Source organism: Gorilla gorilla, chromosome 4 (assembly GCF_029281585.2).
Source record: "Gorilla gorilla gorilla isolate KB3781 chromosome 4, NHGRI_mGorGor1-v2.1_pri, whole genome shotgun sequence".
NCBI classification, from domain to species: Eukaryota; Metazoa; Chordata; class Mammalia; order Primates; family Hominidae; genus Gorilla; species Gorilla gorilla.
The window spans coordinates 52,672,749-52,693,877 of NC_073228.2; the positions used below are offsets into that span (position 1 = coordinate 52,672,749).

The window sequence follows — 21,129 nt, forward strand, 5'->3', positions numbered from 1 at the left end:
TGCCCGCCTTGGCCTCCCAAAGTGCTGGAGTGTTGGGATTACAGGCATGAGCCACCGCACCCGGCCCATTCATTCAGTTTCTAAAGTAACGAGGCCCTTGTTAGGTTCTGGGGACACAAATATTATTTAAACCTGGTCCCCACCTTGAAAATACTCCTAGTCTATATGGGAGATAAATACACTAATTGTGATATAACACAAAACATGCTATATACACCAAGAACTACTTATGCTCTGGATATAGAAGACTTTTTCATTCCTTCCTTAGCCTGTGACCCTGAGTTTGGTATTGTGACAGTCAGAATGTTTTTCAGCCAGTTTAATTGTATTTGGATGACAGTTTTTGAATTTTACTAAGAATTGTATTTTAACATGCTTTAAACTTTTTCATTCCTGTTTTTAAAAAAGATAGAGTGGCTGGGCGCGGTGGCTCACGCCTGTAATCCTAGCACTTTGGGAGGCCGAGGCGGGCGGATCATCTGAGGTCCAGAGTTTGAGACCAGCCTGACCAACATGGAGAAACCCTGTCTCTACTAAAAATGCAAAATTAGCTGGGCATGGTGGTACATGCCTGTAATCCCAGCTGCTCCGGAGGCTGAGGCAGGAGAATGGCTTGAACCCGGGAGGTGGAGGTTGCTGTGAGCCGAGATCGCGCCATTGCACTCCAGCCTGGGCAACAAGAGCGAAACTCCGTCTCAAAAAAAAAAAAAAAAAAAAGATAGAGTGAATATTCTATGCAAGGGAATTTTGAATGAAAAAGGAAGTTTTTTTTCTTTCGGATTTACAAATGAAGCTTCTACCAGGTAACTACTTTAGTCTATGCTTGTTTAGGCAACATCTAAAACTTCAGCCTCTTTAAATGTATTTTCATCCATTGTTTTTTGATGGGTAGCAGTTATTTCTCAAAAATATAAATACAAAAGAGTTTAATACGTAGATGAAAATAATCAATAGAAAAAGTAATTGTTATAATGGGCAGAAATGAAACAATATACTTGTAGACTCTTTATAGTTTAGAAAGACCTTTCATACATCATGGCCTTCAGTCCTCACAATTCTAGATAAAGAATTATACCTGGCCCCATGACATTTGAAGAGCTTAGCCCAGCTGAGCAGCTGGAACCTTACCTACTGCTGATGTATAGTGTATTTCTGTTGTAAAAGTAGTAAATCTCCTCTTCTTCTAATGGGGAAGCAAAGAATTGCACTGAAATTATTAAACAAAATTATTTTTATTATTATGCCCATGAATGAGCTATTTGATAGTCAGATAAGGCAAAAATTAATATTATTAGTAAAATTGAGGGTAGTTCCTTTGCAAATGAAACTTTTTACATGCTAATGCTCTTGTGTTTGAAGTGATGTGATTTACTGATGGCCAGTTTAGATTCTTTTTTTTTTTTTTTTTTTTTTTTTTTGAGACAGGTCTCATTCTGTTGCCCAGGCTGGCTGGAGTACAGTGGCATGATCACAGCTCACTGCAGCCTGGACCTCCCCAGGCTCAGGTGATCCTCCCTTCTCAGCCTCTTGAGTAGTTGGGACTACAGGCATGCTGTATTCCCAGCTATTCCCAGGTATTCTACCATACCTGGCTATTTTCTCATGACTTTAATTTTTTTTCTTTTTTTTTTTTTTGAGACAGGGTCTCGCTCTGTCTCCCAGGCTAGAGTGCAATGGCATGAACACAGCTCACTGCAGCCTTGACCTCCTGAGTTCAAGGGAATCTCCTGCCTTAGCCTCCTATGTAGCTGGGACAACAGGCACACAATACCACATCCGGCTAATTTTTTGATTTTTTGTAGAGACAGGGTCTTACTTTGTTGCCTAGGCTGGTCTCAAACTTCTGGGCCCAAGCGATCCTCCCACCTCTGCCTCCTGAAGTGCTGGAGTTACAGATGTAAGCTATTGCACCTGGCCAAAAATGTATTTCAATGAGAACTTAAATCTATAGAATTTTATCCAAACCTGTATTGAGATATCAGTATTTCATCTCTCTTTTTTTTTTTTTTTTGAGATGGAGTCTCGCTCTGTCACCCAGGCTGGAGTGCAGTGGTGAGATCTCGGCTCACTGCAAGCTCCACCTCCCGGGTTCACAGCATTCTCCTGCCTCAGCCTCCTGAGTAGCTGGGACTGCAGGTGCCCGTCACCATGCCCGGCTAATTTTTTGTATTTTTAGTAGAGACAGGGTTTCACCATGTCTTGATGGTCTTGATCTCCTGATCTCGTGATCCGCCTGCCTCAGCCTCCCAAAGTGCTGGGATTACAGGCGTGAACCACTGCGCCCGGCCAGTATTTCATCTCTTGTTAGCCTGATTCACCTTTTCCAGTTTTTTCTTAATTTAAAAATAGGCATTTTCAAAATTAACAGACGTTCATTATTTTAAATTTTAAAAGAGAAAAAAAGAAAACATAATAGATTTTATAAATCAATGACCAAAAGTTTAGTTTGCATTGAAGCTTTATAATTTTACTGGTTAGCAAATATTAAAACATTCCTTACTCTTTAGTTCTAAAAATATCATCGGTTTCTCTCTCTCATTACTTTACATACAAAATGTAAATTAGAAAATGAAAATGACCCATCGTTTCAGTGTTCTTCTTCCTAATACGAAGAGGTCATTGTGAGAGAGAAGTATAGACATTAATTTTATAAGGAAAACTGTTCTAGTTCATCTGTTTGTGCTAGATTGGGTGACAGTAACAAACTTTGTAGACTGAATACCTACAATACATATATTTCCCATTTTGCTCTTTGGTGCGTCAAGCTTCTAAATCCTATTAACAGCTGTCAAAACCTGGTAAACTATTTAGATGCTTTCACAATTTGTTTAATTGGATAGTTAGAAAATGGCATGCTAGAAAAGCCCCACCCCCACCCCCTTTCTTTTAGCCTGGCTGAACATCTGTAGCATTAGGGCCTCATTATCTCTGAATTGGCATAGCAAATCAGTGGCATCATTAAAATGCCACATTAAGATGATTAAGCTTCTTTGTTATCCAGTTGACTTTTGCATTTGCTGAAGATTTCATGGTTATGACCCCCAATCCTTGTAAAACACTTAAATAACATCACCCTTTTGTGCCTTCCCTAACAGCCTCTATCTTGTTTTGTCCCTTCTCACAATATCTCCGGCAGACCTGAGGATATTACTTCCAACTTTGTCCTTCTTAGAGTTGGATTCTGAGATCTCATAGTTTAAGGTGGAAATTCAGAATCTCTTTTTTCCACTGGGAAATTCCTAGTATCAACATGCTCTCCAAGATACCCAAGTTGTCTATTCTGTTTGCCATCTTTGATAGGTTCTTCTCTCCAACTGAGCATTTTATGTGCCTGTAAAAACAAACTGAGGCACAGTTGGCTGAGACTGCTATTGCCCCTGAAGGATTTAGATGTTGGATCCTTTCCAGGACCCATTGTTTTTGCAGTGTCTCAGGTGAAACCAAAAATGTCTACTCTGGAGTACAAGCCTTTCATGTGATAACCATCACCCCAGGAAATGAAACCATGTGCATCAGCCCCAGTGAGCCAAACCTTTGTTCTCTTCAGCCTACAAAATTCTCTCTGGGGTGTGTGTGTGTTCGTGTGTGTCATCTTCCTAAGAGGCCTGAAAACATAGACAAAGATGGGAGCAATTGTACCCTAGAGTAGCTCCTTTAGAAAGAAGTTTAGTTTAATCTAATTTCCTATGGGTTAGATTCAATTTAGACATCTTTTCCCTGCCTCTGGGAATGTATAGCAATTACCTTTATCAGCAATTTGTGGTTTGGTATATTCTTTTCTCCACAAGTTCAGTTATAAAAAATGTATTCAGGAAGCCTTTAACTTTTTTTATTATAAAATAGATCATATGTACAAAAAGGCAAGTATAATTACATGTATAGATTAAAGAATAATAAGAAAACATCCATACAGCCACCATCTGACTTAAGAAATAAACTTTCACCAGTGTCTATGAGGCTTCTTGATAGTCTTCTAAGTGTCAACTTAAGATGTATGTCTAAGAAACCTGATATATATTATAAGAAGATTAGAATTTACAAAACCAAAATATGAGATTATTCATACTATAAAAGGTTTATTCACTTTACAAAAGACTTCAGGATACGATCAGGCAGTTCCCCAAATATATTCAAGTATTTGTTGCCAGGTCTTTAAGATTTTCTGCCTTTATTATGAACGGGTGTTGCCAGTCACTGACAACTGAAATCAGGGCAAAATAAACATTTCTGAATGTAGAATGTTAATCAGTGGGACAGTGTTATTGGTTTTGCATGAAACATTTTATGAACACATCAACTACATAAAAGCGGATCTGTAGCAATGTAATTATATCATACTAAATATAAAGCAGAATAAGACGGATGTATGAGAACAAAGAAACATAATTTTTTTTTCTAGTTAAGGGTATCAAGGAAGACTTCATGGAAGAAGTGGCATTTAAACTGCATGTGGAAGTTTGAATACACTACTGAAATGGTAGAAGGATATTTTAGGTGTGGGCAAGGCTGGAGAAGAGGCTTGAAGAACTGTGATTAGTCATGTTGCTGCTGTGCTTCTCAGACTTTAATGTGCATAAGAATCCTTGAGGATCTTGTTAAAATGCAAATTCTGGTCCAGTAGGTCTAGGTTGAGGCCTGAGCACCTGTATTTCTAACAAGCTCCCAGGGGGTTGCAGAACTGCTTATCCAAGGACCTCACTTTGCATAGTAAAGTTCTAGTATAGAGAGAAAGGTGATTCAAGAAGACTGAGAAATGAGATGATTAAGTAGTCCTGGGGCAAGTTCTGGACAGGTGCTTGAATACCTCATTAAGGAGTTTGGACTTTATTCTATAAGCAAATGAAATCATTGAAAGTTTTAAATAAGAGTTTCTTTGCTACAGCATGATTATTCTGGCAATAGGATGCAGTATAACAGAGGTCACATGTACCGTGGGCCAGTTAGGAGGCTAATGCAATGATATATTCATACACCAGGAATTTATTGGATGTCTACTTTATGTAGGGCACTGCACCTAACTCGAGGCAGTAGCTCTCAAACTCCATTGTGCATAAGGTTTATCTGGAGAGCATGGTTTTAAATGAACATTTCCAGTCTCCACCCCCAGATTAGTAGATCTATGGTAGGAGCCCCAAATTTTCTATTTTAAAACCACGTAACCTCTGGTCTTACAGATACAGGTTAAGCAGTGTCATAGGGAATACTGAGTTAAACACACACACACACACACACACACATACATGCACACACACACAATCTGTATAGCTTCTGCCCTCAGCTAGTTTACATATTTATCGGGGAGACTAGGGGAGGTGAGTTCATAAGTAACCCAGGAAGAAGGAGCAGGCTATTTTCCAGCTGGGTTGATCAGGGAAGGCATAGTAGCCAGGAGACAGCATATTAGTTTGACCTTTAAAAATGTGTAGGACAGTGGCCAGGCGCAGTGGCTCATGCCTGTAATCCCAGCACTTTGGGAGGCCGAGGCCGGCGGATCACGAGGTCAGGAGATCGAGACCATCCTGGCTAACACAGTGAAACCCCGTCTCTACTAAAAATACAAAAAATTAGCTGGGTATGGTGGTGGGCGTCTGTAGTCCCAGCTACTCGGGAGGCTGAGCCAAGAGAATGGCATGAACCCGGGAGGCAGAAGTTGCAGTGAGCAGAGATCGCACCACTGCACTCCAGCCTGGGTGACAGAGCAAGACTCCGTCTCAAAAAAAAAAAAAAAATGTGTAGGATGTGTAGGACTTGGACCTGTGGCCATATTGGGGAAAGATCTTTTAGGCAGTAGAAATAAGACTACTTAGAAGCTCTTTAGTTAAAGATCTAACTAGTCAAAATTAATATGCCAAAGATAGGTTGGGGCCAGATCCCGAAAGGCCTTTTAAATTATTTGTTTCTGAGTTTGGACTTTATTTTGTTGGCAGTGGAAAATATTGAAGAATTTTGACAGGGCTATGACATGACCAGAGCTAGAATTTAGGAAGAGCAATCTTGTAGCAACGAACAAGACAGGCTGGAAAGGAGAAAGAAGGGAGGCAAAGAGAACAGTGCGGGGGCTACGGCAATAAGTAGATCATGGGAAAGTCATAGGGTCTGAGAATTAGGTAATGGGCATGCAAAATACTGGAGTGGAGAAACAGATTAGAGATTGGATACACAGATAGAACCACTGAATGATTGAATGTGGGGCCCAATCAGGAGAAAGGTAAGATGACTCTAAGGATTCTAGCCTGAGTAACTGGGAAGATACCTAGGAAGCCTTCAGAAATAGAGGACTAAAGAAAGGGAGAGAGATTACACCTGGAGTTATATATATGGAAATTAATCATATAAGATGTTAGTTGAAGTCTTAAGAATGAATGAAATTGCCATACAAGAGGGTGTAGAGGGAAGAAAAAAGAAGGTTAAGGACAGTATTTAGGATGCAGAGGGAAGAAAAGGGGCAAGAAGGAAGCGATCAGAAAGGCAAGGAAAGAAGGTACATTTTCATTGAAGAAATAGGAGTGCAGGGGCCGGGCACGGTGGCTCATGCCTGTAATCCCACTTTGGGAGGCCAAGACAGGTGGATCACCTGAAGTCAGGAGTTCGAGACCAGCCTGGCCAACATGGTAAAACCCTGTCTCTACTAAAAATACAAAAATTAGCCAGGTGTGGTGGCACGTGCCTATAGTCCCAGCTACTCGGGAGGCTGAGGCAGGAGAATCGCTTGGACCTGGGAAGCAGAGGTTGCAGTGAGCCGAGATTGCATCACTGTGCTCTAGCCTGGGCAACAGAGACTGTGTCTCAAAAAAAAAAAAAGAAAAAGAAAAAAAGAAAGAAAAGACATAGGAGTGCAGAAGAACAAGGAATGGTGAGTGGTCAGTAGTGTTGAGGATTACAGAGAAGTTGGAGAGAGTGGCATACAAAAAGGCTCTGAATCTAGGAATCAGGAGATTATGGTTGGTGATATTCAAGGGAGCAGATTAAGTGAATTGTGGAGGCAGAAGCCATATTACAGAGAATTCTGAGTCCTTTTTGAGGCTGTAGAGGCAGTAAGCATAGCTTACCTATGTCTTTTTTTTTTTTTCTTGAGACGGAGTCTCACTTTGTCGCCCAGGCTGGAGTGCAGTGGTGGGATCTCAGCTCACTGCAACCTCCACCTCCCAGGTTCAAGCGATTCTCCTGCCTCAGCCTCTTGAGTAGCTGGGACTATAGGCGCACACCACCACGCCTGGCTAATTTTTTTGTATTTTTAGTAGAGATGGGGTTTCACCGTGTTAGTCAGGATGGTCTCAATCTCCTGACCTCATGATCCACCCGCCTCGGCCTCCCAAAGTGCTGGAATTACAGGTGTGAGCCACCGCTCCTGGACCACCTGTGTCTTAAATCTGTCTAGAAAGGAATGTTGAGGCCGAGCACAGTGGCTCACTCCTGTAATCCCAGCAGTTTGGGAGGCCGAGGTGGGTGGATCACGAGGTCAGGAGTTCAAGACCAGCCTGGCCAAGATGGTGAATCCCCGTCTCTACTAAAAAAAAAAAAATTAAAAAAATAGCCAGGCATGGTGGTGGGCACCTGTAATCCCAGCTACTCAGGAGGCTGAGGCAGGAGAATCGCCTGAACCAGGGAGGCAGAGGTTGCAGTGAGCCGAGATCACACCACTGCTCTCCAGCCTGGGCAACAGAGTGAGACTCTGACTCAAAAAAAAAAAGAAAGGAATGTTGAGAGAGGATGAATTTAGGTATGATGTGATGAAAGGTGAAACCAAATTGCAAAAGGAAAGGAAAAGAGGAGTTGGCACCTAGAGAGCCTGAAGACATAGAGTTGATAGATCTTGGAGACTGACTTGATGTAGAAATTGAAAGAGAAAAGGTTCCACAGTTTCATGGCTTGGAGACTGGAAGAAGGGTGATGCCATTTGTCAACATAAATAAGTCATAAATTAGAAGCAAGTTTGGGTTCAAAGATGACAAGTTTGATTTTAGACATGTTCATTAGTATTTTCTAATAGAATTTTTCTAAGTAGAACACCCCTTTTCTCTGCTTCAATAAGTCTTCCAGGGAATGGGATGAATCCCTTCATTAGAGCAGGCTAATGCCTTTCCTGGTTTTGGTGGACTGTGTTTGGAGGCTGAGTACTAAGCCTAATATCTCTCAGGAATCTCATTCATACCTTAAATTCTAATTTATTTTATTTTATTTTATCTTTTTTGAGATGGTGTCTCGCTCTGTCGCCCAGGCTGGAGTGCAGTGGTACGATCTCGGGTCACTGCAACCTCCACCTCCCAGGTTGAAGCGATTCTCCTGCCTCAGCCTCCCCAGTAGCTGGGAGCCACCATGCCCAGCTAATTTTCTGTATTTTTAGTGGAGACGGGGTTTTGCTATGTTGACCAGGCTGGTCTCAAACTCCTGACCTCAAGTGATCCACCTGCCTTGGCCTCCCAAAGTGCTGAGATTACAGGCATGAGCCACTACGCCCAGCCAGTAATTTATTATGGCTTACCTTGAGAAGGTAACAGAGTTGAATATTAGAATAAATTAGAATCTGGTTGGACACGGTGGCTCAGGCCTGTAATCCCAGCACTTTGGGAGGCCGAGGAGGGTGGATCACTTGAGGTCAGGAGTTCGAGACCAGCCTGGCCAACATGGCGAAACCCCGTCTTTACTAAAAACACAAAAATCAGCCAGGCATTGTGGTGCATGCCTGTAATCCCAGCTACTCGGGAGGCTGAGGCAGGAGAATCACTTGAACCTGGGAAGCAGAGGTGGCAGTGAGCTGATCGTGCCACTACACTCCAGGCTGGGCAACAGAGCAAGACTATGTCTCAAAAAATAAAATAGAATAAAATAAAAATAAGTTGCTAATCCCCAGTAACCATGCAGAGAGGTCATCCAGGTCATTCATCTAAAACTGGTAAGACTCCAAAGGCAAACCAGCAACTATGTAAGCCCAAAGGACTTCTCTAATGCCCTGTCCCTGTGTCCTTATGTCCCTGGGTCTCAAATACTGTCTTCCTTGCTCTATAGCTGACTCCTAAAGGACTAAAGCTAAGATCTGCTCTTGAGCCAGGATGGTGTCGTATTGAATTCCAGGTCAGGCCAACTAAAGCCAAAATCCTGAGGGAAAGGAGCAGCTCTCTTATGTCCTCTGTTTTCAGAAAGACTCAACACATTGATCTTACTACATTTTAAAGTTCAGTGACCATGGAGTGGCCTGTGTCTGGTCATGTTCACATTTTCTAACCAAAATGGAAAGGATCCTTTTCTGCTGGCCTTTTCTATCTGCTGTTTTTGGTTTTAAGTAGCTGAAATTTTCCGTTGAGGTTCTTTTAAACGCCTACATGCAAACTGAAGAGCACTCAAGCTTTGGTGGGATATTACCCACAGCTGGAGTGATGGAGGAAGGGAGGCAAGTACAAGCCTCAGGTGCATCCTTCTCTTAAAAAAATAAAAATAAAAAATAAACACTTAAGCAAACAAATTCCACTTGAAAGCAGGGAAGACCTATCCAGAGAAAGAAGTAAACCTCTTTCCAAGTAGGAAACAGATATCATTTCTTATATAATCCAGATCCATAGGGTGGGCAAATTTGAAACATGTTGGACTTATCCTACAGCCCTACATCTTTGCTAGTCAAAGAGTGAAAAGTTGTGAACCATGAACTGTGGTAGGAAGCAGTGGAACAGTGTGGCAGCCCTGGCTCCTCTGATGGTGGTTAGGCCCTGTCTTGCTCTATTAAGCAAACACAGTTAATATAGATGAAAGGTAACCTTGATAGAAGTGAAAATTGAAACTTGGGTTGAAGGTAGCAAGCCAGGCACAGCTGCAGTTGTACTTCCTCCTATGTGGCAAGAGGAGCAACACTTACTGATGTTTTTTGGAAGGGATGTAGTTTTTTAAAATATCTTTTTTCAGACTGTTTTGGGTTTTAACATTTACACCATTGATGGGAGGGTGTGTAATATAGTTGGTAAGAACCCACTTAGGCCTTATATGTCTAGTGCATGAGGTCAAGTCCAAGTAATTGATAGTTCAAGCTTAAGTTTTGCATTCTAATCACACCTCTGCCAGTAACTGGATGTGTAACCTTCGACAAATGACCAAAAACATCTCTGCTCCCAGATTTCCTCATCTGAGAAACAAGAGGGTTGGATTAGATGACCTTTAAATTCCCTTCCAGCCCTACACTCCATTGATTTGTGATTCCTCATGGGGAGGTACAACTTTTGATTTCTAAGGACCAACGGTTGAAAAAGTAAGCATTTGTATAGCATATTTTATATATGCAAAATCCCTTACAAATGTTTATTATTCTTACATCAGGCAAATTTTTAGGTTTTACTAGTGTCAGTGCAAGTACATAAATTTGCCTTCTTTGTTTCTTATGTTCTTCATATTTTTCCCACGTTCTTCATATGTTCTTATGCTCTTCATGAAGAGTATTACAGCTCTTCTTTTAAATTTCATTCATTTACATTGCAGCTCTTAAGATGGTACTTGGTCAGCCAACTCACTTGAGCCAGTCCCTCCTCTCCTATCCAGTCCTATTACACAATCCTTGAGTCCTTGAGTTTAGTTCTCCCTAACTTGGGACCTAAAGGTCCTTCCCCTTATTTAGATTGAGCCCCACTTACCTGTGTCGATGAAAGTGACTCCTTAGGTTATATGAAAGAATTACTTTTCCTTTTGTCTTTCTCAACACTTTTTCATTAGTACTGACAGCTTCCTCTACAGTCAATGTTGTGCCTTTATCAGCTCCAAGAGAGACAGAGATAAGATGTGTTTTAGCAATTCATATACGTGGAAGGGGAAGAGGCAACGCATGGCTTAAAATTAGAAAAACCACGTTAACTAGTCAACTCTTAATCTTAATGGCTTACACTGGATGCATCTGAAGGATTCAAACAATATTTTCTCCTTGAAACCTAAGAGTACATCACCTTGCCTTTTTAACTGCAGCCACCAAAAACAGTACTAGATCTGAGAACCCTTCCTCTCCCCTAGTACTGGAGAAGAGTTGCTCAATGTTTGTTTCATGGCCACTTTGAGCAAACTTAGCTAAAATCTATTATCTGTAATTTTCTGGATAGCCTAAAACACTATCGTCTATTTTTATGTGTGTAAGTATGTGTGTTTTCCTCTGACTGTGGTTCTGAATTTAAATAACGTGCGGTCACGCTAATGGTGCTTTCTTGTTTTGTAGATGTACAGTGTTTTGTTAGCTTCGATTGGTATTTAATTGTCAGTTGTGGGTCTCTGCTGTTTGAGCTGCTTTGATAGCTTCAAGTATAGTCATTGTTCATTTCTTGCATTTTCTTCCCTGCAGATGATTCAATGAAAGTGAAAGATGAATACAGTGAAAGAGATGAGAATGTTTTAAAGTCAGAGCCCATGGGAAATGCAGAAGAGCCTGAAATCCCTTACAGCTATTCAAGAGAATATAATGAATATGAAAACATTAAGTTGGAGAGACATGTTGTCTCATTCGATAGTAGCAGGCCAACCAGTGGAAAGATGAACTGCGATGTGTGTGGATTATCCTGCATCAGCTTCAATGTCTTAATGGTTCATAAGCGAAGCCATACTGGTAAATAGTCTGCTTTTTTCATTCTTCTGAAAACTCTCCTAATGCAGCCACGTGAGAAATGAAGTGGTGGAATTTGGAACTTTTGGTTACTTTCATTGATTTTTGCTATAATGCTGATGTATCTCTCTCTCTGCATTGCTGTTCACTCAGTGCTTTTTATTCCTGCCTCACCATGCATTTGGCAAACATATTGCAAATGCTATGAATAAAAAAAGACTGTAGAGAGCACAGTGTTCTAGGTCAGCCAAATACTTTTTCTTCAGTTTCTAAGTAGGAGTTGAATTGTGTGATTTGCTTCTTAGCCATCTTTTGTATATTTTTGCATAACATTTTTAATAAGAGCAGATCTTCTTATTGTATTGGGTTCAAATTTGGTAAATGAAAGGACATAGTTTTTATTTCCAGTTTAAAATAATGTATCTTCAGACAATAAACAGGTAGTCTATAGAAATGCATACAAACACAACCATCGCACTTGAGCCAGTCGATTCCATCCCATATCTCGTATGAAGACTTTAAAAAGGAGAATTTCTAGCCCTCAACACCTTGTAAGGACTTTAGTTTCTGGCTCTTTTTTCAAAGGAGATTATATTCAAAAGGAATACTAAAAAGTTAGCCAGGCATAATGGCAAACACTGGTAGTCCCAGCTATTCTGAAGGCTGAGGTGACAGGCTCACTTGAACCCAGGAGGTCAAGGTTTCAGTGAGCCATGATGGGACCATTGCACTCCAGCCTGAGCAACAGAGCAAGAAGACCATGTCTAAAAAAAAAAAAAAAAAAAAAAAAGGGAGTACCAAGTAATATAAAAACTTAGATCTAGAAAGCACTTCTAGAGCTACTCTTGTTTCTTTGCTCTGATTCAATATGATACCTAAAATAGCCTTGCTAGTGGGTGCTTTTTCTCTTCTACAGAGGAGATTTCATAAGTAAGTCTTAGGCTTGCCTTGAAATGCAGCTCCCAACTGATCCCAATGTGAACAGTAATTGTCTAAAAGATGAGCTTTTCCCCTAGGCATCTAATCTGTGCATATGTTTCTCCACTTGCCTGTGACCAGAAATCTCCTTTTTTGTCCTTTTTAAAGGTGAACGCCCATTCCAGTGTAATCAGTGTGGGGCATCTTTTACTCAGAAAGGTAACCTCCTCCGCCACATTAAACTGCACACAGGGGAAAAACCTTTTAAGTGTCACCTCTGCAACTATGCATGCCAAAGAAGAGATGCGCTCACGGGGCATCTTAGGACACATTCTGGTAAGTGAGAGAAATGAGCATTCCTTGTCTAGGAATTGCATTCCTCAGAGCCCAGTGTGGAAACTAGAAAGAGTTAAGTAGGAAGGTTTCAATCTGTCATTCTTGTTCTGAAGGGTTACAACAGCAGAGACCTCTAGGGCTAATTACACGACCATTAAGGCACTAATTGCTCCGTCTGCCTCAGTGGAGATGATCATCTCCTCACCATCCTTGCACCCATGGAGAACAACACAGTCAGATAGGAAGAGCCCACTCTATAAAAAATGTCCTTTTAATTTTTGTGAGAAAATTATAGCCATCAGTATTTTCTTCTGGTAAACTTTATTAGAAGATTATTTTCCTAACACACACACTCTTTCCATTCAAAAGACGAGACAAGCAAATGATGTACAGTTTGTAAATTATGAAAAACTGTAATCTGGATATAAATCATTGTTTGGGGGCTACTTTTTGGCCATTTGGGATAAATTTATTAAATCCAACTTTCCTCTTGATTGGCCCACTTTTTTTTTTTTTTTTTTAAATAAACATGAGGTCTCACTATGTTGCTCAGGCTGGTCTCAAACTTCTGAGCTCAGGCGTTCCTCCCAATTTGACCTTCCAAAGTGCTGGGATTACAGGCAGGAGCCACCATGCCCAGCCAGCCTACTTATTTTAAATCTCTAAAAGATTGAACAACGGTAAAGATTTGTAAAAAGTTATGTGCTGTCTTGATGTTTTTACTCCTTATTTTGACCAAGATAATACTTTTTTTTCAAGATTTAGAATTTCCGTCCTAGAAAAATAAGACTGAGTTTATTTTCAAATTTGGGACCTCATGTTCTTGATGTTATCTGGCAAAATTTTAATTGGAAAAAAAGGCTTGTTTTTATGTCAGTTCACATCTATTGCTTTGATTAAAACCTAGCCCCAAACTCAAAACTTGTTATAATTCAGCCACTAGGATTAAACAAGTCAGCCCCAACAAAACCCACCATGAGAGATCATAATTGGCAGTTGAAGGGTTTCTCTCTTTTACAGCTCATTTTTCAAAGTAATGAATTAAGGATGAGTTTGGTTCGAAAAAATTGGAATAGTTCTCTACTGTTGCCTTTTTCAAGTAAGAAACAATAGTGGGCTTTTTAAAGACAGATTCCAGAGAACCCAATTTATGCAGAAACGTAACATTTTTAGCCCTAGCAAACCTGCATTTGTTTTAATTTAGGATTCCATAAGGATCTTTTAGTGCTTTAAATTCCAAAGCCTCTGTTTTAAACAGAGCAAGAGGAGTTAGAAAATAAAAATTTTAGCCCCTAAAACTGACAAATGCATTGAGTATATTCTATGAACAATCAGAAAGACCAGCCTTGCACAGATAGTTGAAGTTATTACTTACATATTTCAAGCAATAAAGCATTTGGGGAGTTGGCAGAATAAAGTTTGCATGAATTGTATGGGTGAAACTTTTCCTTCATCTTAGACATTTAGACGAAGTCATTTTTACAATTCATTTTTATTTCTTTTTTTTTTTTTTTTTTTTGAGACGGAGTCTTGCTCTGTTGCCTAGGCTGGAGTGCAGTGGCGTGATCTTGGCTCACTGCAAACTCTGCCTCCCAGGTTCAAGCGATTCTCCTGCCTCAGCCTCCCTAGTAGCTGGGATTATAGATGCCTACCACAACGCCCAGCTAATTTTGTTTGTTTGTTTGTTTGTTTGTTTGAGATGGTGTCTCACTCTGTCACCCAGGCTGGAGTACAGCGGCGCCATCTCAGCTCACTGCAACCTCCACCTCCCAGGTTCAAGCGATTCTTCTGCCTCAGCCTCCCTAGTAGCTGGGATTATAGATGCCTACCACGACGCACGGCTAATTTTGTTTGTTTGTTTGAAATGGAGTCTCACTCTGCCGCCCAGGCTGGGATGCAGTGGTGCAATCTCAGCCCACTGCAACCTCCACCTCCCAGGTTCAAGCGATTCTTCTGCCTCAGCCTCCTGAGTAGCTGGGATTATAGGTGCCTACCGCGACGCCCGGCTAATTTTGTTTGTTTGTTTGTTTGAGATGGAGTCTCACTCTGCCGCCCAGGCTTGGATGCAGTGGTGCAATCTCAGCCCACTGCAACCTCCACCTCCCAGGTTCAAGCGATTCTTCTGCCTCAGCCTCCTGAGTAGCTGGGACTACAGGGTCACGCCATCACGCCTGGCTAATTTTTGTATTTTTAGTAGAGATGGGGTTTCACCACATTGGCCAGGCTGGTCTCGAACTCCTCACCTCGTGATCTGCCTGCCTCGGCCTCCGAAAGTGCTGAGATTACAGGCGTGAGCCACTGTGCCTGGCTAATTTTTGTATTTTTAGTAGAGATGGGGTTTTGCCATGTTAGGCAGGCTGGTCTCGAACTCCTGACCTCAGGTGATCCTCCCACTTCGGCCTCCCAAAGTGCTGGGATTACAGGTGTCAGCCACTGTGCCCGGCCTATTTTTATTTCTATTATTCAAAAATATCCTGGCCGGGTGCAATGGCTCACACCTGTAAGCCTCTCACTTTGGGAGGCCAAGGTGGCCTTTGGGAGGCCCAGACTTCACCTGAGCCTGTGAAATTGGGGCTGTAGCGAGCTGATTTCACCACTGCACCCAAGCCTGGGTGATAGAGTGAGACCCTGTCTCAAAAACAAAAAAACAAAAAAATCCGTAGTTAATTAGCTCAGTTTTTATTGTTTTAGCCTAGACTTTGCTATAGCCACGTGGCAAGGATGAGCTAAATTTACCCAAATATGTCAATGTTCTGAAAAGGCCATCAGTTTCTAGCCGAATGGCTAACTCCCACAAACTACAGCAATCTTTACTTACAGCCAGATGGATGTCCAAAATAAAGAATCCTTTCCTATTTCATTGCTTATACCACATTAACCTCCTTGAAGAATAAAAGGGCCCTATTTTCTTTTTCCCAAAGAAAACAAAATTTGACCTGGAGCCAAAACAGTATGCTAAATGGTAATCACTAAATCCAAATTCTTCCATTTGTGATAGGAGGCGATCCTTTTGAAGAATACTCTGACATAATAATTAATCATAGACCATAACCTTATTTAAGCTTACCAAATTTAAAATATAGATTCAAAAGTATCCAAATACTCTGGCTTCACTCAGCAGTCTCATTTCTAGTGAACAGTTGTCACAGAGCCCCAATACCTGACCTGTGTGGAACCCCTGAGGGTCACTGAGTGCCCCTTATGTTCTCCTTCTAGTGGAGAAACCCTACAAATGTGAGTTTTGTGGAAGGAGTTACAAGCAGAGAAGTTCCCTTGAGGAGCACAAGGAGCGCTGCCGTACATTTCTTCAGAGCACTGACCCAGGGGACACTGGTGAGTTCACACAACACACGTTTAGTGAGCATCTGCTGTCCTAGGTGGTGAGATACAATAGTAAGTAAAAAGACTCGTGGAGTTTATATTTTACTGGGGGCAGACAGATTATAAAGAAAGTAAATGAGCAAACTGTAAGTTGGAAGGTTAGAGGGTGGTAAGTGCTATTGAGAAAAATGAAGCAGTTGCTGAGGAGTGAGGGTGAGAATCAGGGAAGGCTTCAACGAGGTAACATTTTAACAGACTTCTTAACAGGGTGAGTAAGCCCTGCAGATAACTAGGGAACAGCAAGAGCAAAGGCCCTGGGGCACAGATTTGAAGAAGTGTACGTAGTCCTGTGTGTCTGGAACACAGTGAGTAATGGGACCTGAAGCCAGAGAGGAAATGGGAAATCAGATCTTCTCAGGCCTTACAGGCCATTGTAAAGGCTTTGGCTTTTACTCTGAGTGAAATTAAAAATCTTTAGAGGGTTTTGTACAAAGAGGTGACATCATTGGTCTTCTCATTTGAAAGAATCACTCTACTTGCTTTTGAGAAGAGATTGTATTTGGGGCAAGGTTGGAAATTGGGGGTCCAGTTAGGAGGCCATTGCAATAATTCAAGCAAGAGAAAATTATGTCTTGTTAGTGGTAGAGGTGGTGAGAAGTATTCTAATTCTCTGTATATTTAAAGGTAGAGTCAACAAGATTTCCTAACAGATTGATGAAGAATGGAGTTGTCATTTACAAAAAATGGCAAAAATTGAGGGTAGAGGAGGTTGGGGAGTGGCTAGGGAAGAGTCAATTAAAACTACAAGGATTTTCTTTGCGCAGGGCCCAATTTATATCCTTGTCTACTCATATGATTTATTGTGATGCTTCTATTTGGCTTTGGGGATTCCTTGTTTTATTCAGTGATTTGAATTAGATGCCTACTGGCAATTGGTTGAAACACTAGATGTTCTTCTATATCTCAATTGTGGTTTTATTTCCTTTTAATTCTTTGTTGAAACAGCCTGAAACTTTTTTGTGTCACATCTCTGCAGCTGTCCTTTGTCCCATTGAGTTGGCTGTCAGCCTGGTTCTGCAGCTTGGGTTGTCTGACATTTTTATTTGGTAACTTGAACCAACTGCTTATTTAGAATAGGTACAAACCCTCATGGGATTTAGTGTTTGACAGCAATTGTTGCAGTTGAGTAGTTTGAATAGGCTAAAACAGAAAAGTTACAAAAAGATGACAGAAATAACGTGAAACTCAGGAAAAATGGAGTAGAAATGACTACCTAAACTGCCCTCATTTTGAGTGAGAGGAAACTTTTGTTTTAGATAAAACCTATTGCATGATGTTAGGAGCTGGCTAACTGAATTCTGTTGGCTTGCAGTGCTTCTGCTTTTTATCCTAATGGCATCTTTGGTTTTATCAAAGAGTTGGATTTCTAATTTGATAAAGGAAATCCAACTTATTTGGATAAAGCTTATCCAAATAAAAAGAAATGTTTACCCCCTTATAAAAAACAAACAGGTCATACACAGTGGTACACACCTGTAGTCCTAGCTACTAAGGAGGCTGAGGCAAGAGGATTGCTTGAGCCCAGGAGCTCAAGCCCAACCTGGGCAACAAAGCAAGACACCATCTCTAAAACAATAATAATAAAATAAAAAGAAAAACCTAATATTTGGGTTTTGACATCTTCTTCTCTTTGTTTTGCTTTTATCTGAGTCTGCTTGCTAGGAAAGACTTTGACATCTTAAGTGGCATGCTTCATGGCAGTCAGGCAGTACTCGCTCAAGGACAGAATGTAGGCATCTCTACTTGCAGTTCTGTATTTCAGACAATAGGCAAAGCTCCCACTGTAAGAGATTCCCAAGCTATGAAAATCTATCATATTCCAAGTAGAATCACTAATATTTAAAGCTAGAATGAAAGACAGCATCTGACCCTACTTCTTCATTTTAGAGGTGACAAGACTGAGACTCACCCAAAATTCAGTGACCTACTTAAAATTCACCAGAACTTTAGTTGTTTTTGTGATTAGTCATATTTTTTAATTTTCAAAAACTTGAGATATAACTCACATGCTATAAAATTTACCTTTTTAAAGTGCACATTTCAATAATTTTAGTATATTCACAAAGTTGTACAACCATCACCACTATCTTATTTCAGAACATTATCACCATCCGCAAAAGCAGTGCTGTGCTCATTAGCAGTCACTCCCTATTCCCCCTTCCTCTAGCTCCTAGCAGCCACCAATTTACTTTCTGTCTCTATGGATTTGCCTGTTCTGGACATTTCACATAAATGGAATCATACAATATGTGGCCTTTTGTGTCGGCTCCTTTTACTTAGCATAATGTTTTTGAGGCATTTATGTATGCTGAAGCATTTATCAGGACTTCATTCCTTTTTGTGGCTGAATAATATTCCATTGTTTGGATATGGCACTTTCCATTTATCCGTTCATCAGCTAATGGACATTTGGGTCTTTTACACCTTTTCCACTTTTTGGCTTGATTAGCTATATTTCTTAAAGGTTATATATTATCTGGTTTGCAAAAGAAATATAGTAACACACATACTAATAGACACACACATATATACATATATGTGTGTCCTGATTCTCCTGGAAGGAGGGGGGAAAATCAGAAAACTACACTCTATAAACAGTAAGTTCAAAATTATTGATTTTGAAGTAAGGTCACCACCTTACTTCCCATTCTCACAACCTTTTTTAGGAATTTCAAATAAGGAAAAGTATCAAAAGTAATATTTTAGCTATTCGCAGTGATATTAGGTGATTCAGGAAATGCTGAAATACAGAGGTTGAGTTAATTTGCATTTCATAGGGTGGTTTGGTGGATGCGTGCACCATACTTTAAGTCTCAGCAAAAAAAGATAAAGGGTTAACTAAGTCAGCAAGTTTTGATTTTTTTTTCAAACAAATATGTTGTAATGGTGGTTTCAGGTTATAAATGTGTAAATTCACAGCTTAATCAAGTTACTGCATCTCAGTTCACACATTACTCTTTTATATTTCAAATAGTTCCTATAATTTTTCCTGAGGCCAAAATTTACAGAATATTTAACCCAACATAAGCCAATTCTTTAACTATTTTGCACCCTTCCATGTATGGTTTCCATTTCTGTTTCCTTCTTAGAATTGGGAGTCCATTGTGGACATGGGGTTCCATTCTGAGCCTGAGCAGTATAGTACATCTTATGCCTCATCCGTCACTCGTAAAGAGATGATGCTCCATTGCTGTTGTGCCTGCAGCACTCATTCTTCAAGTGCTTATTGTAAGTTGAAGTGCAGCGTAGTGTGAGAGCCAAGCCTGTGGACAAACCTGCCTGCAAGGGGAAGCGGGACTTTCTGGAAGCAAGCAGATGGATAAAAAGGCCTTGGAGTGAAGACCAGCCTGCAAAAAAATGCAGGTATTGGGCAACAGGACGTCTGGCCTTGCTAATCATTTCTTTTATCCAGATAGCATTTGTTGAGTTCTCTATGTGCCAGGCTCTGTATCAAAGCTGTTTGTAAAGATGAGTTAAGTTTAAGCCCCTACACTTTAAGGATTTACAATCCTGGCCGGGCGCGGTGGGTCGCGCCTGTAATCCTAACACTTTGGGAGGCCGAGGCGGGCGGATCACAAGGTCAAGAGATGGAGACCATCTTGGCCAACATGTTGAAACCCCGTCTCTACTAAAAATACAAAAATTAGCTAGGTGTGGTGGTGCTCACCTGTAGTCCCAGCTACTCAGGAGGCTGAGGCAGGAGAATCGCTTGAATCCAGGAGGTGGAGGTTGCAGTGAGCTGAGATCATGCCGCTGTACTCTAGCCTGGCAACAGAGCAAGACTCCATCTCAAAAAAAAAAAAAAAAGACACAAGTGATATTGCTACTTTAGTCCAAGTTTCTACATCAGGCATCACAAGTGACACCATCAGAATATTCCAATTCTGTCTTAATGGAGTATATATGAAAAGAAGGAAAAATACAGAAGACCATGGACTGCATTTTCCCATTAGCTTGATTCTTATTTCAGAAAGAGACTAACAGCCGGTATAGAGATTCATTTAGCCTCATTCACACAGATTATGAATACTTGGAGCAGGAAATATTTTATGTAACAATGAGTTCTAGCAATAATAATATTTTTAAGTAATTGAATAATCACATCTATTTATGAATCTAAGACTCCAAACTTTTCATCTTCAATAGCTCTTCAAGCTAATACAAGCATGAGGGCTTCAGAATAAACTTATATTTTTACCAACTTAGCAGACCAAAGAAAATGTTTAAAAATTTTTAAGTTTGTTTTCCCAACCTATTTTTTTTTTGTTTTGTTTTTTGTTTTTTGTTTTGAGACAGAGTCTCGCTCTGTCACCCAGGCTGGAGTGCAGTGGCACGATCTCAGCTCACCGCAACCTCCGCCTTCTGGGTTCAAGCAATTCTCCTGCCTCAGCCTACTGAGTAGCTGGGATTACAGGTGCCTGCCACCACGCCCAGCTAATTTTTGTGTTTTTAGTAGAGACGGGGTTTCACCATGTTGGCCAGGCATCTCAAACTCCTGATCTCAGGTAATCCGCCCACCTTGGCCTCCCAAATTGTTGTGATTATGGGCGTAAGCCACCACACTTGGCCCCAACCTATTCTTTTTAAAAATCAATACTGGCCGGGCGCGGTGGCTCACGCCTGTAATCCCAGCACTTTGGAATGCTGAGGTGGGCGGATCGTGAGGTCAGGAGTTCCAGAACAGCCTGGCCAACATAGTGAAACCCCATCTCTACTAAAAATACAAAAATTAGCCAGGCACGATAGCATGCACTTATAGTCCCAGCTACTCGGGAGGCTGAGGCAGGAGAATTGCTTGAACCCGGGAGGCAGAGGTTGTGGTGAGCCAAGATCATGCCACTGCACTCCAGCCTAGGCAACAGAGCGAGACTCCATCTCAAAAAATAAAAAATACTATCTCACAGGTAGTATTCATTTTACTTGTTCAAAAA

At 40.9% G+C, this 21,129-nt stretch overlaps 1 protein-coding gene across 1 annotated transcript in view; it reads left to right on the forward strand.

Annotated features, from left to right (window-relative positions):
* IKZF3 (IKAROS family zinc finger 3) overlaps positions 1-21,129 on the forward strand; it is a 103,573-nt gene that overhangs the window by 61,963 nt on the left and 20,481 nt on the right. The window contains exons 4-6 of the mRNA XM_019028590.3: positions 11,306-11,566; positions 12,650-12,817; positions 16,034-16,150. Coding sequence (XP_018884135.1) covers positions 11,306-11,566; positions 12,650-12,817; positions 16,034-16,150 — 546 coding nt within the window. The remainder of the gene's footprint in view (positions 1-11,305; positions 11,567-12,649; positions 12,818-16,033; positions 16,151-21,129) is intronic.